This window comes from Hyla sarda, chromosome 1 (genome assembly GCF_029499605.1).
Source record: "Hyla sarda isolate aHylSar1 chromosome 1, aHylSar1.hap1, whole genome shotgun sequence".
Lineage (NCBI taxonomy): Eukaryota > Metazoa > Chordata > Amphibia > Anura > Hylidae > Hyla > Hyla sarda.
This window is the reverse complement of record NC_079189.1, coordinates 614,836,912-614,859,020: the sequence shown is the minus strand read 5'-3', so window position 1 is coordinate 614,859,020 and position 22,109 is coordinate 614,836,912. Positions and strand designations below refer to the sequence as shown.

The window sequence follows — 22,109 nt, the reverse complement described above, 5'->3', positions numbered from 1 at the left end:
AGTCATCACCAGACCCCTCCATTACTGTATAATGTCCCAGCAGGGTCACCTTTCTGGCTATCGTCTCAGCTGACAGGCATTAGCTCGCACTGGGCATAAATGTACACTGTGTCATTAAGGGGTTAATAATAAACATCCCCAATAATCCTGACAGGGAGAGAACACACATACCTGAATGGTAGATACTATTTCCTAGGCAGCTAAAGGACCTGCGATGATGTCATGACCATGTGACCAGCCATGTGACCAGACTGGAGTAGGCGGAGCCAGTGTGGTGTCTGTAGAAGAACAATAGATTTGGCGGTTATGAGTGATTTGCTGGTGAGAAGACAGAACCTTTATTATCGGGGGAGGTAATAGTCTGCAGGGGCCAAGTAATAGTCTGCAGGGGCCAAGTAATAGTCTGCAGGGGCCAAGTAATACTCTGCAGGGACCGAGTAATAGTCTGCAGGGGCCAAGTAATAGTCTGCAGGGGCCGAGTAATAGTCTGCAGGGGCCAAGTAATAGTCTGCAGGGGCCAAGTAATACTCTGCAGTGGCCAAGTAATGCTCTGCAGGGGGCCTAGTAATACTCTGCAGTGGCCAAGTAATGCTCTGCAGCGGGCCGAGTAATACTCTGCAGGGGGCAAGTAATAGTCTGCAGGGGCCAAGTAATACTCTGCAGGGGCCAAGTAATAGTCTGCAGGGACCAAGTAATAGTCTGCAGGGGGCCAAGTAATACTCTGCAGGGGCCGAGTAATACTCTCCAGGGGCCGAGTAATACTCTGCAGGGGCCGAGTAATACTCTGCAGGGGGGCCTAGTAATACTCTGCAGGGGGACCAAGTAATAGTCTGCAGGGGCCAAGTAATAGTCTGCAGGGGGCCAAGTAATACTCTGCAGGGGGCCAAGTAATACTCTGCAGGGGCCGAGTAATACTCTGCAGGGGCCGAGTAATACTCTGCAGGGGCCGAGTAATACTCTGCAGGGGGCCTAGTAATACTCTGCAGGTGCCAAGTAATACTATAGAGCCGGTCTGGAGTCTGCAAGAAGCACAGATCATATCCCCAGAGGCTTATGTGTTGTTGCTGTAATGCTCTGCAGGAGAGGAGGGGGGCTGCTGTAATGCTCTGCAGGAGAGAGGAGGGGGCTGCTGTAATGCTCTGCAGGAGAGGAGGGGGCTGCTGTAATGCTCTGCAGGAGAGGAGGGGGGCTGCTGTAATGCTCTGCAGGAGAGGAGGGGGGCTGCTGTAATGCTCTGCAGGAGAGAGGGGCTGCTGTAATGCTCTGCAGGAGAGAGGGGCTGCTGTAATGCCCTGCAGGAGAGAGGGGCTGCTGTAATGCTCTGCAGGAGAGGAGGGGGCTGCTGTAATGCTCTGCAGGAGAGGAGGGGGGGCTGCTGTAATGCTCTGCAGGAGGGGGGGGCCTGCTGTAATGCTCTGCAGGAGAGGAGGGGGGGGCTGCTGTAATGCTCTGCAGGAGAGGGGGGGCTGCTGTAATGCTCTGCAGGAGGGGGGCCTGCTGTAATGCTCTGCAGGAGAGGAGGGGGGGGCTGCTGTAATGCTCTGCAGGAGAGGGGGGGGCTGCTGTAATGCTCTGCAGGAGAGGAGGGGGGGCTGCTGTAATGCTCTGCAGGAGAGGAGGGGGCTGCTGTAATCGTCAGCAACCCCACCCTGCAGAGCATTACAGCAACCCCCCCCTGCAGAGCATTACAGCAACCCCCCCCCTGCAGAGCATTACAGCAAACCCCCCCCCTGCAGAGCATTACAGCAACCCCCCTGCAGAGCATTACAGCAACCCCCCTGCAGAGCATTACAGCAACCCCCCTGCAGAGCATTACAGCAACCCCCCTGCAGAGCATTACAGCAACCCCCCCTGCAGAGCATTACAGCATCCCCCCTGCAGAGCATTACTGCAACCCCCCCTGCAGAGCATTACAGCACCCCCCCCTGCAGAGCATTACAGCAACCCCCCTGCAGAGCATTACAGCAACCCCCATCCTGCAGAGCATTTCAGCAACCCCCTCCTGCAGAGCATTACAGCAACCCCCCCCTATGCAGAGCATTACAGCAACCCCCCTCCCCTTTGCAGAGCATTACAGCAACGCCCCTTTGCAGAGCATTACAGCAACCCCCCCCCTGCAGAGCATTACAGCAGCATCCCCTCCTGCAGAGCATTACAGCAGCATCCCCTCCTGCAGAGCATTACAGCAGCATCCCCCCCTGCAGAGCATTACAGCAGCATCCCCCCCTGCAGAGCATTACAGCAGCATCCCCCCTGCAGAGCATTACAGCAGCATCCCCCCCTGCAGAGCATTACAGCAGCATCCCCCCCTGCAGAGCATTACAGCAGCATCCCCGACTGCAGAGCATTACAGCAGCATCCCCGACTGCAGAGCATTACAGCAGCATCCCCGACTGCAGAGCATTACAGCAGCATCCCCGACTGCAGAGCATTACAGCAGCATCCCCGACTGCAGAGCATTACAGCAGCATCCCCCCCTGCAGAGCATTACAGCAGCATCCCCCCCTGCAGAGCATTACAGCAGCATCCCCCCTGCAGAGCATTACAGCAGCATCCCCCCCCTGCAGAGCATTACAGCAGCACCCACCCCCCTGCAGAGCATTACAGCAGCATCCCCCCTGCAGAGCATTACAGCAGCATCCCCCCTGCAGAGCGTTACAGCAGCATCCCCCTGCAGAGCATTACAGCAGCATCCCCCCCTGCAGAGCATTACAGCAGCACCCACCCCCCTGCAGAGCATTACAGCAGCACCCACCCCCCTGCAGAGCATTACAGCAGCAGCACCCCCCTGCAGAGCATTACAGCAGCATCCCCCCCCTGCAGAGCATTACAGCAGCATCCCCCCCTGCAGAGCATTACAGCAGCATCCCCCCCTGCAGAGCATTACAGCAAGCCACTCATAAGCCTCTGGGGATATCAACTGTTCTTCTTGCAGACTCCAGATCGGTTCCTATAACTCCTAAAACTTTTTTTTTAATTTTTTTTTTTTTTAATGAACTGGTGCCAGAAAGTTAAACAGATTTGTAAATGACTTCTATTAAAAAATCTTAATCCTTCCAGTACTTATTCCAATACTACAGAGGAAATTATTTTCTTTTTGGAACACAGAGCTCTCTGCTGACATCATGAGCACAGTGCTCTCTGCTCACATCTCTGTCCATTTTAGGAACTGTCCAGAGTAGGAGAAAATCCCCATAGAAAACATATGCTGCTCTGGACAGTTCCTAAAATGGACAGAGATGTCAGCAGAGAGCACTGTGCTCATGATGTCAGCAGAGAGCTCTGTGTTCCCAAAAAGAAAATAATTTCCTCTGTAGTATTGGAATAAGTACTGGAAGGATTAAGATTTTTTAATAGAAGTGCAGAGGAAATTATTTTCTTTTTGGAACACAGAGCTCTCTGCTGACATCATGAGCACAGTGCTCTCTGCTCACATTCTCTGTCCATTTTAGGAACTGTCCAGAGTAGGAGAAAATCCCCATAGAAAACATATGCTGCTCTGGACAGTTCCTAAAATGGACAGAGATGTCAGCAGAGAGCACTGTGCTTGTGATGTCAATAGAGAGCACTGTGTTCCAAAAAGATAAGAATTACCTCTGTAGTATTCAGCAGCTAATAAGTACTGGAAGGATTAAGATTTTTTAATAGAAGTAATTTACAAATCTGCTTAACTTTCTGCCACCAGTTGATTAAAAAATTAAAGTTTTCCACCGGAGTACGCACTGCAGTATACTCGCACATCGCTGCATACGCCGCTACGAGCAAGACACACTGCAGTATACTCACACATCGCTGCATACACCGCTACGAGCAGACGCACTGCAGTATACTCGCACATCGCTGCATACGCCGCTACGAGCAGACACATTGCAGTATACTCGCACATCGCTGCATACGCCGCTACGAGCAGACGCACTGCAGTATACTCGCACATTGCTGCATACGCTGCTACGAGCAGACACGCAGCAGTATACTCGCACATCGCTACATACACCGCTACGAGCAGACGCACTGCAGTATACTCGCACATCGCTGCATACGCCGCTACGAGCAGAGGCACTGCAATATACGCGCACATCGCTGCATACGCCGCTACGAGCAGACGCACTGCAATATACTCGCACATCGCGGGAGCTCTCTGCCTAGCTCAGAGCAGGGAGAGCGGCTGCCATGTGCGAGTACGCCTCTACGAGCAGGCACATGTAAAGACAGCATAGAGCGGCCTTCACCAGCGGATCCGCAGCGTAAAATACCCTGTAAATCCTCTCGTGTGAACCTACCCTAAGGGGGAAGTTTATCATTGGTGGGAGAAGATTTTTCTTTTCTATATGTAGTGCAAATTTTTTGCGCAGTGAGTTATTTTGCATCTTTTTTGTGTCTTTTTTGATAGAGCAAAAAGCAAGCACTTGATTTTTTTTGTGTGTATTGTGGACGGCATTTTGCAGTGGATACTAATTTATCATGTGCATTTTTTTGTTTTGACGCATTTTTTTGTTTTCCCAAATAAGTTTTTTTATACTGCAAAAATACAAAAAGGACACGTAGGAAAGTGTTCTACCGAGACAGCCGGGGGATGCAGGAGCCGTCCCTCAACACTGCTAAACTACAACTACTCTCATCATGGAACATGATGGCTGAGGGATGGCACTTGCACATCCCCCCCGGCTGCAGGACTCTTGGAACAGTTAGGACTACTACTCCCATCATGGACAGACTGCCCATAATGGGAGTTATAGTACAGGGGCCGATGGCAGCAGGTCATTCTCCAGAGACACGCTACGATCCGCATTTATTAACTGTCCAAGCTGGCGGCACATGCGGCTCCACTGCGCTCCCCGCCAGCTCCTGTATACGCTGTCCACCAATCAGAGCTCCCATCTCCCATACAGGAGCTGGTGGGGAGCGCAGTGGAGCCACATGTACTGCTGGTTTGTACAGTTAATAAATACTGATTGCAGTGGCTCTCTGGAGAATGACTTGTTGCGATCGGCCCCTGGACTCTAACTCCCATTATGGGCAGTCTGTCCATGATGGGAGTAGTAGTCCTAAAAAGTTGTGCAAGTGCCATCCCTCAGCGGTGCGGTACTACTCCCATCTGTCCCATGATGGGAATAGTAGTCCAAGGGCAGAGGGACAGATCGAAAAGGGGGTCTCATGCCTGAGACCCCCTGCGACCTTCACTGCCCTGCCCCTATTGATGACATAATTAGAGGGCGGAGCTACACAGTCCAGGCCTGACTCTGTTCACATCATGAGTTTTGCATAATGGGAACAGAGCCTTTCTGGCAGTTTGTTCCCAAACAGGGAGACTCCAGCTGTTGCTTAACTACAGCCCCCCATGATTTGAATTGTAGTTTAGCAACAATTGGAGGCTCCCTGTTTAGAAACATGCTGCATTATGTGCGCTCTCTCCAGGGGAGAGCGCAAAAAATGTACTAACCTCTATTTCTTGTTTTCCATTTCAGATACGTGAATGCGGAGGACTGCGACGATGACCCGCGTTTTTTTTTTTTTATTTCAATAAAATGGTTAACAAGGGCTGTGGGGAGTTAAAAAAAAAATTCTTACAATGTGTCGTGTTTTTAATAACTGAACTTTCAGGCTTAGTAGTGGAAGCTGTCTTGTAGACAGAATCCATTACTCAGCGTTAGCCCCAAAATCAGCTAGCACTAACATCCAATTATTACCCCGGTACCCACCGCCACAGGGGTACTGGGAAGAACCGGTACCAACAGGCCCAGAGTGTCAGAAAATGGCGCTCCAGGGCCTAGGCGGTAACAGGTATGAATTTTTTAGGCTGGGGAGGGCCAGTAACAATGGTCCTCGCCCACCCTGGTAACATCTGTTGTTGCTTGGTAGGTATCTGGCTGATACTGAAAGTATGGGGAACCCTATGCGTTTTTGTTTTTTGTTGTTTCCCCTTATTTTCAGTATCAGGCAGATACCAACCAAGCAGCAACAGATGTTACCAGGATGGGCGAGCACCATTGTTACTGGTCCTCCCCAGCCTAAATAACGCCAACCTGTTACCACCTAGGTCCAGGAGCACCATTTTTTGATGCTTTGGGCCTGTTGGTATCTATTCTTCCCAGCACCCCTGTAGCGGTGGGTACTGGGGTAATAATTGGAGGTTAGTACTAAGCCCCGGCTTAGTAATGGGATCTGTCTACCAGACGGCTGCCACTAATAAGCCTGAAAATACAATTATAAAAAAAAATACTCCCCCACAGCCCTCGTTAGCCCTTTTATTGTCATTTAAAAAAAAAAGCGCTGTTCATGGTCGCAATCCACTGAATCTGAAATGATAGGGAAAAAAAAGTTAGTACATTTTTGGTGCTCTCTAGAGATGAGCGAACTTACAGTAAATTTGATTCGTAATGAACTTCTCGGCTCAGCGGTTGCTGACTTTTCCTGCATAAATTAGTTCAGCTTTCCGGTGCTCCGGTGGGCTGGAAAAGGTGGATACAGTCCTAGGAAAGAGTCTCTTAGGACTGGATCCACCTTTTCCAGCCCACCGGAGCACCTGAAAGCTGAACTAATTTATGCAGGAAAAGTCAGCAACCGCCGAGTTGAGAAGTTCGTTACGAATCGAATTAACTGTAAGTTCGCTCATCTCTAGTGCTCTCTCCTGGGGTGTTCCTAAACAGGGAGCCTCCAATTGCTGCCGTTTGCCTACTGTATATACAGTCATCTATAGACTGTATATACAGGATAGCACACAAAGACTTAACCCAGAACTGCTCAGCGGGGGTTTACTGTACAGTACTGTATAGTATACATGAGTACACTATGCACCCCTGTATACTATACAGCCAGTGGAGGTAAGTAGTGATGCTCTGCATCATGTATATGCATCACTCATTACGTCACTACACTCTGTGGGCCAGGCGCTCTGCATCTGACCCATGGAGTGGTACCTGAAGGCAGTGAAAAAATTGCCACAGGGTACAAAAATGACCAACCAAAATGATCTACAAAAAACTTCTACCTCCACCAACAACAAAGTGGCAGGGGGCCTGGCAGCAGGAACAAGTGTGGCAGAGGATCGGGAGTAGCTGAGGCAGCGAACGTCGGTGGCGGAGACAGTGGTAGCAGTGACTGTCTGTGCATGCTGGGAGTTGGAGTTTTTCAACAACTGGAGACACAATGGTTGGGAAACAGGGTCTATTTCCTAACTCAATGTTTCCCAACCCGTGTCCCTTCAGCTGTTGCAAAACTATAACTCCCAGCATCTGCTGACAGACCGTGCATGCTGGGAGTTGTAGTTTTGCAACAGCTGGAGGTACACTGGTGCAGAAACACTGCTGTAATCTGTTACCTAACTCAGTGTTTCCCAACCATTGTGCCTCCAGCTGTTGCACAACAACTCCCAGCATCCATGGTCTGTTAGTGCATGCTGGGAGTTGTAGTTTTGCAACAGCTGAAGGTTTGCTCCCCCCCCCATGTGAATATACAGGGTACAATCACACGGTCAGGTTTACAGCGAGTTACAATCTTCATGTTTCCGCCACAGCTCAAACTTCAAGCAGGAAACTCGCTGTGAACCCGACGGTGTGACCGTACCCTAAAAACACTAAACCAACGACCCCCCCCCCCCCCAATAAAAATGAAAAATGTCTTGTATGGCACTATTTCCAAAACATATTAACGTAGTTCATAAGGTTGAAAAAAAGACCAGAGTCCATCATGTTCAACCTCTAACCCTAATGAGCCCCTACTGAGCTGCTCTTTGACCGTAATCAAGACTAGAACCTTGAGATGGAGACTATGGATACAAGAAGTCTAAACAATGGGCTTTGTGGAAGGATGGAGAAATCTCAAGCTAGAGGGCTTGTAACATAAATGACTTATGCTACGCCACGCTCAAATGACCAATCAGCATACAGAACCATGCATAGTTTTACCCTTCATGTCAGATTGTAAAAACTAATGTGATTTCCGGATAATAAACAGAACTCCCTGGAGTCAAGACTGAGGAGGGAATTTATACCAACCTGGCCCTGTGTGAATTTGCTTACGTCGACACTCGGCAAAATAGTACAGCGGTAGTCACTCACAGTTTAAGGCCACACATTAACCCATCCTTAACAGAGGCAAGCGCTATGCTGGCATCCGGGTCCACCCTTATGAAAATTCATTTATGCCTTAAATGCGCATGACGCTCTCTCACTCTGGAGCCCTGACGTATTTTGAGGCAACAGTTTAGGGCCACATATGGGGTATTTCCGTATTCGGAAGAAAATGTGTTACAAATTTTGGGTCTTTTTCTCCTTTTACCCCTTATGGATAGGTAAAGTTGGGGTCTACTCCAGCATGTTTGTAACACTATTTCTTCTGAGTACAGAAATACCCCATATGTGGACATATAGGGGGACATGTATCAAAGATTTTACCCCTGTTTTGTGTGTATTTTTTTGCGCAAAATTTTGCGCAAGCCCTTTTTTTTTGCGCATTTTTTTGCGCACGTTTTGGTAGAGCATGTCCTCCAGATGTGGCTGAATCAGGGTACCTTGGAGTGGCATCTATAGTACACATGGATTTATTACCTGCGTTCTTTTCCTTTGCACCAAAAATTTTGAGGCAAGTGCGTCTTTTTCCCCATAAATATAAACAACTTTAACTGCACGTAGCGAAATCCTTTCTATTTCTGAAGGAACCACCAGAATGTTTTTACTTTCCTATCTCTATTCCTCATTTGGTTTGCTTTATATTTTTACTCCTTGGTTATTCCAAAGCACTTTTTAAATAATTTGCATATAGAATATTTGTTTACAGTTCAGTTATTCATTAGATCACTTGGATATTGTTATTTTATGATCCAACAATTTAATACATTTACATAGGAAATGTTTGATAACTTATCATTGAAGAAGATCCGTCACATTAAAATAGCTTTGTAATCCACTTAACACTGTAGATCATTCTCCTTTTATTTTTACAATTTACTGCTTTCCATTATACTTTTCCCCAGCGCCCGGTAAGATAGCCAGCCATCTTACCATATGACCACGGGGGGGTTTCATTCCCCCCCCCCCCCCCCCCAGCGATCGCTGTTATCAGCTAGTCAAATCTGACCAGCTGATAGCAGCGTTTCGCTATGAGAATACTTAGCAGCGCGGTGTGTGAGTTCGGATCACGGGGATCGGGACACACACCGCTCTGCTAAGTGTCCCTTACCCGTCCCCCGGCGTCACTTACCCGGCCATGCAGTGTCATGAGCGGTCCCGGTGCGAGCGGCGTCCTCCAGGCGGTCCCGGGGGTGGTGCTTCCCCTCGGTGAGTTTGTAGCAGCAGGGCGGCATCTTCATTGGCAGCAGTGAGATCGCCGTAAAGCGATCTCACTGCTGCCTCTGGGAGTTTCAAAACTGCAACTCCCAGCAAGTCCAGACAGCCTTTGGCTTTCTGGGCATGCTGGGAGTTGTAGTTTTGCAACATCTGGAGGGCCACAGTTTGGAGACCACTGTATAATGGTCTCCAATCTGTGCTCTTCCAGATGTTCCAAAATTACAAATCTCAGCATGCTCACTCTGTCGAGGCATGCTGGGAGTTGTAGTTCTGTAACATCTGAAAGACCACAGATTGGAGACCATTATACAGTGGTCTACAAACTGCGGACCTCCAGCTGTTGCAAAACTACAACTCCCAGCATGCCCAGACTGCCCAAGCATGCTGGGAGTTGTAGTTCATCAACATCTGACCCTTCAGATATTGCCGAAATACAACTTCCAGCATGTCTGGCCATGCTGGGAATTATAGTTTTGCAACAGCTGGAGGCACACTAGTTGGGAAACATTGTTCGTTTCCTAACTCTTTTTCCCAACCCGTGTGCCTCCAGCTGTGCCTCCAAACTATAACGCCCAGCATGTACTGACAGACCATGCATGCTGGAAATTGAAGTTGTGCAACAGCTGGAGGCACACTGGTTTGGAAACACTAAGTTAAGTAAAAAACTTTCAAGTGTTTTGCAACCAGTGTGCCTTCAGCTGTTGCATAACTACAACCCTCAGCATGCACGGACTGCCAAAGGGCATGCTGGGAGTTGTAGCAGTATGCCTCCAGCTGTTGCATAACTACAAGTTCCAGCATGTTCTTCTGCTGTCACTGCATGCTGAGATTTGAAGTTTTTGCAACAGCTGAAGGCACACTGGTTGCGTGTTTCGCAACCAGTGTGCCTCCAGCTGTTGCAAAACTACAACTCCCAGCATGCACGGACAGCCATGCATGCTCGGAGTTGTAGTTTTGCAACAGCTGGATGTTTCCCCCCCTCCCCCCAATGTGAAAGGACAGGGTACACTCACATGGGCGGAGGTTTACAGGGAGTGCTGCAAGATTGAGATGCAGCAAACTCGCTGTCAACCCCCGCCCGTGTGACTGTACCCTAAAAACACTACACTACACTACACTTAAATAAAATAAGTAAAAAACACTACATATACACATACCGCTACACAGCCCCCCTCCCCTCCCCAATAAATATGAACAACGTCTGGTACGGCACTGTTTCCAAAATGGAGCCTCCAGCTGTTGCAAAACAACAACTCCCAGTATTGCCGGACAGCCATTGACTGTCCAGGCATGTTGGGAGTTTTGCAACAGCTGGAGGCACCCTGTTTGTGAAACACTGGCATAGAATACCCCTATGTCCACCCCTATGCAAAACCCTAATTTAGGCCTCAAATGCGCATGGCGCTCTCACTTTGGAGCCCTGGCGTATTTCAAGGCAACATTTTAGGGTCACATATGGGGTATCGCCGTACTCGGGAGAAATTGCCTTACAGATTTTGGGGGGCTTTTTCTCCTTTTACCCATTATGAAAAGGAACAGTTGGAGTCTACACCAGTATGTTAGTGTATAAAAATAAAATTATTTACACTGACATGCAGGTGTTGCCGCATACTTTACATTTTCACAAGAGGTAAATGGGAAAAAAGATCCCCATTTTTTGGGACACAATTTAGCCAGAGTACGGAGATACCACATATGTGGGCGCAAAGTGCTCTGCGGGCGCACAACAAGGCCCATAAGGTAGAGTGCACCATGTACATTTGAGGTGATTTGCACAGGGGGGTCACAGATGTTAAATGAAGAATAAGGACATTGGTATAATTGATGTGTTATAATTGGGTGCAAAAAGTGGTATTATTGTGAGATTAAAACTCTACATAATGAAGAAAAAAATTCTAAAACTAATAACGAGGACACACTTACTGTTTAGGAGCAGATCCGCTGCAGACAAAGCTCCTACTAAATAGAGCTGCGGTGTAAATTTATGCTCTGAGGAGAATTCTAAATTTAAACGCAATTCAAGAAAGTAGCTGCACAAGAATGATAAATTTAACGCAGCTGCGCCAAATTTAGACAACAGGCAGAGGGGTAAAAAACTTCTATTATACACTGGAAATGATACATGTCCCCCATAGTGCTCTGTGGGTGCACAACAAGGCTCAGGAGTGAGAGCGCACTATGTACATTTGAGGCATAAACTGGTGATTTGCACAGGGGTGGCTGATCGTTACAGCAGTTCTGACATAAATGGAAAAAAAAACACCCACATGTGACCCCATTTTAAAAACCACACCCCACAGGTGTTTGACAAATATTTGTTAAAGTTGGACATGAAAATGGAAAATTAGATTTATTTCAGTAAAATGCTGGTGTTACCCCAATGTTTTCATTTTTACAAGGGGTAATAGGAAAAAGCCCCCCAAAATGTGTAGAAATACCCCATGTGTGGATGTAAAGTGCTCTGCTGGCGAGCTACAATGCTCAGAAGAGAAGGAGCGCCATTGGGCTTTTGGAGAGAGAATGTGTCTGGAATTGAAGGCCACGTGTGTTTACAAAGCCCCCATGGTGCCAGAACAGTGCCCCCCCAAACACACAAGTAACCCCATTTTGGAAACTACACCCCACACGGAATGTTACAAGGGGTAAAGTGAGTATTTACAACCCACAGGTGTCTGACAGGTTTTTGGAACAGGGGTCCTTGAAAATGAAAAATGTCCTCTTGGGGTTTACAGGTGCTGTACTACAACACCAGAGATTAAAAGTTAAAGGGGTTCTCCACCATAAGGTGATTTTAGTACGTACCTGGCACACAGTAATGGACATGCTTAGGAAGGATCTGCGATTGTCTTGGGGCTAAATGGCTATGTTGTGAGATTACCATAACACTGTGGCTAGCTTTCTGTGAATCGGTATTTCCTGTTTTCAGTTTTCTTGTTTGCCTACAAATCCCATGTTTCCATTTTCCTCCCTCCCACACATCAGCCATTCCATAAATGAGCTGCATCCATTCAAAAGACCTGCGGTTTTCAATCAGGGTGCCTACAGCTGTTGCATTAGTTGAAGATTGATCCCTCCACCCATTGAAGCAGACAGGCTCCCTGTCATCAGCTGACTAGTGATGTCAGGTCTCGGCCGCATTGCAAGCTGGGAAAAATCTGAGACAACAGTCATTTGGTATGCTGGTAAAAATAAATATTGGGGTGAAAATCACATAAGAATTGTGAGAAAACCGTCACACACAGGTACAGACACTATATTATGAACTACACTAACTTTACAGCCCCTGTAGCATAATCAAATAAAAAAATTCCTTGAATATCCCTTTAACATCAAGGGATGAGCGAATCGACTTTGGATGCTTCATCGGAAGTGGATTCGTATAAAACTTTGTTGTAATACTGTAAAGAGCAGGAGCATAAGCTATATCCTAGTCATCAGATGGACCAGATCCTTTATCCTATAGTATCAGCCTTTTTATGTAGTATAAGCTATATCCTAGTCATCAGATGGACCGGGTCCTTTATCCCATAGTATCAGCCTTTTTATGTAGTATAAGCTATTTCCTAATCATCAGATGGACCAGGTCCTTTATCCTATAGTATCAGCCTTTTTATGTAGTATAAGCTATTTCCTAATCATCAGATGGACCAGGTCCTTTATCCTATAGTATCAGCCTTTTTATGTAGTATAAGCTATTTCCTAATCATCAGATGGACCAGGTCCTTTATCCTATAGTATCAGCCTTTTTATGTAGTATAAGCTATTTCCTAATCATCAGATGGACCAGGTCCTTTATCCTATAGTATCAGCCTTTTTATGTAGTATAAGCTATATCCTAGTCATCAGATGGACCGGGTCCTTTATCCTATAGTATCAGCCTTTTTATGTAGTATAAGCTATATCCTAGTCATCAGATGGACCGGGTCCTTTATTCTATAGTATCAGCCTTTTTATGTAGTATAAGCTATTTCCTAATCATCAGATGGACCGGGTCCTTTATTCTATAGTATCAGCCTTTTTATGTAGTATAAGCTATTTCCTAATCATCAGATGGACCGGGTCCTTTATCCTATAGTATCAGCCTTTTTATGTAGTATTAACTATTTCCTAATCATCAGACGGACCGGGTCCGTTATCCTATAGTATCAGCCTTTTTATGTAACATAAGCTATTTCCTAATCATCAGATGGACCAGGTCCTTTATCCTATAGTATCAGTCTTTTTATGTAGTATAAGCTATTTCCTAATCATCAGATGGACCAGGCCCTTTATCCTATAGTATCAGCCTTTTTATGTAGTATAAGCTATTTCCTAGTCATCAGAGGGACCGTGTCCTTTATTCTATAGTATCAGCCTTTTTATGTAGCATAAGCTATTTCCTAATCATTAGATGGACCAGGTCCTTTATCCTATAGTATCAGCCTTTTTATGTAGTATAAGCTATTTCCTAGTCATCAGATGGACCAGGTCCTTTATTTCCTAGTCATCAGATGGACCAGGTCCTTTATTTCCTAGTCATCAGATGGACTTGGTCTTTTATTTCCTAGTCATCAGATGGACCAGGTCTTTTATTTCCAAGTCATCAGATGGACCAGATCCTTTATTTCCTAGTCATCAGATGGGCCAGGTCCTTTATTTCCTAGTCATCAGATGGACCAGGTCCTTTATTTCCTAGTCATCAGATGGACCAGGTCCTTTATTTCCTAGTCATCAGATGGACCAGGACCGGGTCCTTTATTTCCTAGTCATCAGATGGACCAGGTCTTTTATTTCCTATATTACCTACAAGCCCAAAAGGCTAATTATAATCAACAAAACCTACAAAAATTAGCCCAAGAATATCCAAAATGTCATCTTTATTAATGTATACAAACAGGTAGAAAAACACCCATAAAATAACCCACCCTTAAAATTCCCCCCAATAAAAGCTAAGCAGAAAACCACTGGGATGTATACAGAAATCACAATGCTGCCAATAGTACAATCCTGCAGTATCAGTCAGTCAGCACACAATGAAAAGATATCTAGGTCAAAACTTTACCTAATTGTGACATGCTGACGACTCCCAAGTGGTTGTCCTGCTACTTCGACACGTGTTTCGGATAATCCCTTTCTCAAGAGGCGCTTTTATTTCCTAGTCATCAGATTGACCAGGTATTTTATTTCCTAGTCATCAGATGGACCAGGTCCTTTATTTCCTAGTCATGAGATGGACCAGGTCCTTTATTTCCTAGTCATCAGATGGACCAGGTCCTTTATTTCCTAGTCATGAGATGGACCAGGTCCTTTATTTCCTAGTCATCAGATGAACCAGGTCCTTTATTTCCTAGTCATGAGATGGACCAGGTCCTTTATTTCCTAGTCATGAGATGGACCAGGTCCTTTATTTCCTAGTCATCAGATGGACCAGGTCCTTTATTTCCTAATCATGAGATGGACCAGGTCCTTTATTTCCTAGTCATCAGATGAACCAAGTCCTTTATTTCCTAGTCATCAGATGGACCAGGTCCTTTATTTCCTAGTCATCAGATGGACCAGGTCCTTTATTTCCTAGTCATCAGATGAACCAGGTCCTTTAGCTGGCTAGGATTTAGCAATCTCACATAGAACAGGCTATTTCTTAGTCATCAGATGGACCAGGTCTTTTATTTCCTAGTCATCAGATGGATCAGGTCTTTTATTTCCTAGTCATCAGATGGACCAGGTCCTTTATTTCCCAGTCATCAGATGGGCCAGGTCCTTTATTTCCTAGTCATCAGATGGACCAGGTCCTTTAGCTGGCTAGGATTTAGCAATCTCACATAGAACAGGCTATTTCCTAGTCATCAGATGGACCAGGTCCTTTATTTCCTAGTCATCAGATGGACCAGGTCCTTTATTTCCTAGTAATCAGATGGACCAGGTCTTTTATTTCCAAGTCATCAGATGGACCAGGTCTTTTATTTCCTAGTCATCAGATGGATCAGGTCTTTTATTTCCTAGTCATCAGATGGACCAGGTCCTTTATTTCCCAGTCATCAGATGGGCCAGGTCCTTTATTTCCTAGTCATCAGATGGACCAGGTCCTTTATTTCCTAGTCATCAGATGGACCAAGTCCTTTATTTCCTAGTCATCAGATGGGCCAGGTCCTTTATTTCCCAGTCATCAGATGGACCAGGTCCTTTATTTCCTAGTCATCAGATGGACCAGGTCCTTTATTTAGTCATCAAATGGACCAGGTCCTTTAGCTGGCTAGGATTTAGCAATCTCACATAGAACAGGCTATTTCCTAGCCAGCAGATGGATCAGGTCCTTCATTTCCTAGTGATCAGATGGACCAGGTTCTTTATTTCCTAGTCATCAGATGGACCAGGTCCTTTATTTCCCAGTCATCAGATGGACCAGGTCCTTTATTTCCCAGTCATCAGATGGACCAGGTCCTTTATTTCCCAGTCATCAGATGGGCCAGGTCCTTTATTTCCTAGTCATCAGATGGACCAGGTCCTTTATTTCCTAGTCATCAGATGGACCAGGTCTTTTATTTCCTAATCATCAGATGGACCAGGTCCTTTATTTCCCAGTCATCAGATGGACCAGGTCCTTTATTTCCTAGTCATCAGATGGACCAGGTCCTTTATTTCCCAGTCATCAGATGGACCAGGTCCTTTATTTCCTAGTCATCAGATGGACCAGGTCCTTTATTTCCCAGTCATCAGATGGACCAGGTCCTTTATTTCCTAGTCATCAGATGGACCAGGTCCTTTATTTCCTAGTCATCAGATGGACCAGGTCTTTTATTTCCTAATCATCAGATGGACCAGGTCCTTTATTTCCCAGTCATCAGATGGACCAGGTCCTTTATTTCCTAGTCATCAGATGGACCAGGTCCTTTATTTCCCAGTCATCAGATGGACCAGGTCCTTTATTTCCTAGTCATCAGATGGACCAGGTCCTTTATTTCCCAGTCATCAGATGGACCAGGTCCTTTATTTCCTAGTCATCAGATGGGCCAGGTCCTTTATTTCCTAGTCATCAGATGGGCCAGGTCCTTTATTTCCTAGTCATCAGATGGACCAGGTCCTTTATTTCCTAGTCATCAGATGGACCAGGTCCTTTATTTGGTCATCAGCTGGACCAGGTCCTTTATTTCCTAGTCATGAGATGGACCAGGTCCTTTATTTCCTAGTCATCAGATGGACCAGGTCCTTTATTTCCTAGTCATGAGATGGACCAGGTCCTTTATTTCCTAGTCATCAGATGAACCAGGTCCTTTATTTCCTAGTCATGAGATGGACCAGGTCCTTTATTTCCTAGTCATGAGATGGACCAGGTCCTTTATTTCCTAGTCATCAGATGGACCAGGTCCTTTATTTCCTAATCATGAGATGGACCAGGTCCTTTATTTCCTAGTCATCAGATGAACCAAGTCCTTTATTTCCTAGTCATCAGATGGACCAGGTCCTTTATTTCCTAGTCATCAGATGGACCAGGTCCTTTATTTCCTAGTCATCAGATGAACCAGGTCCTTTAGCTGGCTAGGATTTAGCAATCTCACATAGAACAGGCTATTTCTTAGTCATCAGATGGACCAGGTCTTTTATTTCCTAGTCATCAGATGGATCAGGTCTTTTATTTCCTAGTCATCAGATGGACCAGGTCCTTTATTTCCCAGTCATCAGATGGGCCAGGTCCTTTATTTCCTAGTCATCAGATGGACCAGGTCCTTTAGCTGGCTAGGATTTAGCAATCTCACATAGAACAGGCTATTTCCTAGTCATCAGATGGACCAGGTCCTTTATTTCCTAGTCATCAGATGGACCAGGTCCTTTATTTCCTAGTCATCAGATGAACCAGGTCTTTTATTTCCAAGTCATCAGATGGACCAGGTCTTTTATTTCCTAGTCATCAGATGGATCAGGTCTTTTATTTCCTAGTCATCAGATGGACCAGGTCCTTTATTTCCCAGTCATCAGATGGGCCAGGTCCTTTATTTCCTAGTCATCAGATGGACCAGGTCCTTTATTTCCTAGTCATCAGATGGACCAAGTCCTTTATTTCCTAGTCATCAGATGGGCCAGGTCCTTTATTTCCCAGTCATCAGATGGACCAGGTCCTTTATTTCCTAGTCATCAGATGGACCAGGTCCTTTATTTAGTCATCAAATGGACCAGGTCCTTTAGCTGGCTAGGATTTAGCAATCTCACATAGAACAGGCTATTTCCTAGCCAGCAGATGGATCAGGTCCTTCATTTCCTAGTGATCAGATGGACCAGGTTCTTTATTTCCTAGTCATCAGATGGACCAGGTCCTTTATTTCCTAGTCATCAGATGGACCAGGTCCTTTATTTCCCAGTCATCAGATGGACCAGGTCCTTTATTTCCCAGTCATCAGATGGGCCAGGTCCTTTATTTCCTAGTCATCAGATGGACCAGGTCTTTTATTTCCTAATCATCAGATGGACCAGGTCCTTTATTTCCCAGTCATCAGATGGACCAGGTCCTTTATTTCCTAGTCATCAGATGGACCAGGTCCTTTATTTCCCAGTCATCAGATGGACCAGGTCCTTTATTTCCTAGTCATCAGATGGACCAGGTCCTTTATTTCCCAGTCATCAGATGGACCAGGTCCTTTATTTCCTAGTCATCAGATGGGCCAGGTCCTTTATTTCCTAGTCATCAGATGGGCCAGGTCCTTTATTTCCTAGTCATCAGATGGACCAGGTCCTTTATTTCCTAGTCATCAGATGGACCAGGTCCTTTATTTGGTCATCAGCTGGACCAGGTCCTTTAGCTGGCTAGGATTTAGCAATCTAACATAGAGCAGGCTATTTCCTAGTAATCAGGTGGACCAGGTCCTTTATTTGGTCATCAGATGGACCAGGTCCCATTGTTGGCTAGGATTTAGCAATCTCACATAGAAGAGGCTATTTCCTAGCCAGCAGATGGACCAGGTCCTTTAGCTGGCTAGGGGAGGCGTTTGCTTACAGGACCTGCGATGATGTCACCGTCATGTGATCAGTCACATGGAGAAGTCACATGATCAGGGGCTGCTGCTCTGAGAGATCTCCACACACAACACAACACAACAGCAGTGACTGCCCCACCAGGACCTGCTCTGTATCTGCTACATCCTGGAGGTGTAGGACCTGTGCTGTGATGATGTCTCAATCATGTGACCAGTATATTTTGGGGTAAAGTTTAGCAGTATAGATGTGACTGTGGCTGAAGGACCTGTGGGGAGGATCATGTGACAGCAGTAGGCGGAGCTCAACAGTGCAGGAGAGAAGAGATTTGTGATTGAAGAACCTGTGATAATGGTCATGTGACAGCAGAGTCCTGCATACACTGAGCAGATGAGCCTAGAGCAACATCCCCCTGATCATGTGACTCCTCCTCCTCCTCCATGTGACTGATGACATGACGGTGACATCATCGCAGGTCCTGTAAGCACACGGCTCCTCTACAGATACAGGTATGTGTGTGCGGTCTCCATCAGATCAGGATTATTGGGGATGTTTATTATTAACCCTTAAGGACACAGTATATAATAACACTCTGCACCCTCTATGGGACTTTGAGGTGAGCTCAGGAACTATAAGCAGCCAGCACTCACCACTAATGTTGGTCATCACCATTAACCCTTTAGCTCTCACAATCAAAGCTCTGTGGAAGCTCTGTGCCGGCCAGCACTCATTTACCTGATCTCCTGCCTATACTGCCCCCCAGGGGATGTCTGGATGGTGAAGGGCTGCAGGTCACCTCCCCGCCCATCCTGTCACCTTATCAGTCTTCTTCTTCCGGGTATTGGACACTTCTTTTAGAGGCTACGATCCTGAGCCGCCTCCAGATATCAATCTAAGATGGCCGCCACTTTGGTCTCAATATAGTTAAAAATCCAACCCCCCCCCCATAGACACGTCAGTAAGAACTAAACAGCATTGGATTCTTGTGTCCATATTTTGCCCTTCTTCCATGACTCCGCCCCAGACTATGATGGATCCCCTGACTAGGTTTACAGCCTCCATGATTGTGACTATAATGTCTCCTCCGATGTTTCCCCAGATTATCTACAGGAAATGGATTTTATTTCTCCATAGAATCTGGTGCGGTTTATCATCGTCTCCTCTTCTTCCCTTCAGGTTTCTCCAATCCAGGATCCTCTGCTGATATCTTCTATATAAGAGAATTCTCCTGGATGACCCATCAACCATGGAGAGAGACAGGAACAAGATGGCCGACAGGATCATAAACCTCACCCTACAGATACTCTTCCGGCTTACTGGAGAGGTGAGGGATTCTGGGAGTGATGTCACATGACCTCATTCTTATCTATTAATAGTATAGAGAATTTTGGGTATCTCCCAACCGAATAATAACAATACTCCCAGTCAATTATGCAATCAAAAAGGGGGGGGGGGGGAGGAGTGACTAAAACTTAACTTTTAATCAAGTAATCTTAAAAAATATATATAAATTATATGTGAATGTACAGTGTGGGGTAGATCTGATAATGTCTCCCCACCATAAAGACGCAATAATTACACACTGTTAAATGACCACGAGTGTCTAGTATTGTAATTTTAGCATCATCAATTATTTCCCTTAATGCCCAACGCGTTTCGGTCACCATCCATGACCTCCTCAGGGACAGGTAGGGTGTTATTTCATATACCAGATGAGCCCTGCTTATAAGTGGTACAGTCCTAAGCCACGTCTACATATAGCAGGGAACAAAACACTCATCACAAGCAGGCAGTGATACAGTACCGCCTCTTGATATTACTTAAAATCCAGAGTCATAAGTAGACAAATAGCAGACCCTGGAGCGCCTTGGATATGGTCAATCCCTGGAAAAAAGCACATATAGACACAAGCTGCTGTCAGGTCACGTCGCATAATCATTATTAACCTGAAAGAAAAAACAGCCGTGTTACTTACAGTTAGGCGTCTAACGATAATCTCCATGTGCATACCCGCTTGGTTGCGGGGAGCCGTACAGTCCTGTCGGCTTCTACAGTGCACATGGAGAGACGCCGCGGCGTTCTGTGTAATATCCGATCGCCGGGCGGAAGGGAGGCGGGGCCCGGATGACGCAGTTTCCAGTTTACGCCGCCGATCCGGAAATGCGTAGCCGCTCTGTGTTAGAGAGCGGTGACTAGGCAACCCGATTAACTCCACTGTGCCCGGACAAAAGGACAAGGTTTACAGAAATGAGTAGTACCAAAGGTTTTTAGACTAGCTCATACTGCAACAATGTAACCTTACTTGTCAACGTGTTACTGTAGGTCAAAAGTGAAGAATAAATCAGAAACTATTTGGGACATGTGTGGAGAAAATTGGAGGGGCTTATATAATTATCCATATGATATAGGGAAATTATATTTTATGACGGATGGGCACAGGCATAGAGACACGCATGGGGAGATCAGGCGAGAGGAGTCATCAAGACACAGTGACAAATGGGAAAAGAGAAGGGTCACCTCCTAAAAGATATAGAGGAAGGGGGGGGGGGGTTTGTAGGGGCCTAGGGGACCTAGTGTGAAGCCTAGATGCAGTCTATACTATTCCCTAAACCTAGGCGGGGTGGCCGCCCTAAGAAGGGCGGTCCCGCACAGGAACCTAGTCTATCAAACCCTAGTAGTCCCTGAAATAAAAAAGGGGGGATATACTGCATCATGGGTTGACTACAACCCCCACTAGCTACCTCTCCAAAATATCCCCCTGCCTATTCCCCGTCACTGTGTCTCAATGAAACTAGTGAAACACAGCATTTCATTCATGCCGTGTGGTGTAACGGTGTCAAGCGTATAAATCCAACGCGTTTCGCGTTGTAATAATAGTTGGTCTTAATCTCCACCGCGTATAGATGGACGCATATTCTCAATGCCATAGAAGCGCAGGTGTTTAATGTCGCCCCCATGGACTTCATGGATATGTCTGGAAATAGCTGTGTCTCTCTTGTTCCTCACATCGCCAACATGTTCGAGGACTCGTCTACGGAGCTCACGAATTCTTATCTATGTAATAACAGATGGATATAACTGGAGAGTTGAGGGATTCTGGGAGTGATGTCACATGACCTCTTTCTTATCTATGTAATAACAGATGGATATGACTGGAGAGGTGAGGGATTCTGGGAGTGATGTCACATGACCTCTTTCTTATCTATGTAATAACAGATGGATATGACTGTAGAGGTGAGGGATTCTGGGAGTGATGTCACATGACCTCATTCTTATCTATGTAATAACAGATGGATATGACTGGAGAGGTGAGGGATTCTGGGAATGTATGTAGTGATATTAATGTGTCTCTTCATACACAGGATTACACAGTAGTGAAGAAGTCCTCTAGTGGGCGCTGTCGGGCCCCTGTGTGTGAAGGATGGGGAAGAACCCTGAGCCCAATCCCGGGGCCCCCAACTCACTCCCTGATACATGAGGAAATGGATGAACAGAAGATCAGAGAACTCATCAACAAGATGATGGAGCTGCTGACTGGAGAGGTGACCCTGCTGGGACATTATACAGTAATGGAGGGGTCTGGTGATGACTGGAGAGGTGACACTGCTGGGACATTATACAGTAATGGAGGGGTCTGGTGATGACTGGAGAGGTGACACTGCTGGGACATTATACAGTAATGGAGGGGTCTGGTGATGACTGGAGAGGTGACCCTGCTGGGACATTATACAGTAATGGAGGGGTCTGGTGATGACTGGAGAGGTGACACTGCTGGGACATTATACAGTAATGGAGGGGTCTGGTGTTGACTGGAGAGGTGACCCTGCTGGGACATTATACAGTAATGGAGGGGTCTGGTGATGACTGGAGAGGTGACACTGC

The 22,109-nt window shown here is 46.3% G+C and overlaps 2 protein-coding genes across 2 annotated transcripts in view; one reads left to right on the top strand and one right to left on the bottom strand.

Annotated features, from left to right (window-relative positions):
• Positions 1–9,301, bottom strand: part of LOC130308970 (oocyte zinc finger protein XlCOF22-like) — a 34,565-nt gene extending 25,264 nt beyond the window's left edge. Inside the window, exon 1 of the mRNA XM_056552282.1 lies at positions 9,199–9,301. Coding sequence (XP_056408257.1) covers positions 9,199–9,301 — 103 coding nt within the window. The remainder of the gene's footprint in view (positions 1–9,198) is intronic.
• LOC130308814 (oocyte zinc finger protein XlCOF7.1-like) overlaps positions 1–22,109 on the top strand; it is a 178,421-nt gene that overhangs the window by 81,090 nt on the left and 75,222 nt on the right. Inside the window, exons 2-3 of the mRNA XM_056552278.1 lie at positions 19,404–19,551; positions 21,590–21,769. Coding sequence (XP_056408253.1) covers positions 19,474–19,551; positions 21,590–21,769 — 258 coding nt within the window. The 5' untranslated portion in view covers positions 19,404–19,473. The remainder of the gene's footprint in view (positions 1–19,403; positions 19,552–21,589; positions 21,770–22,109) is intronic.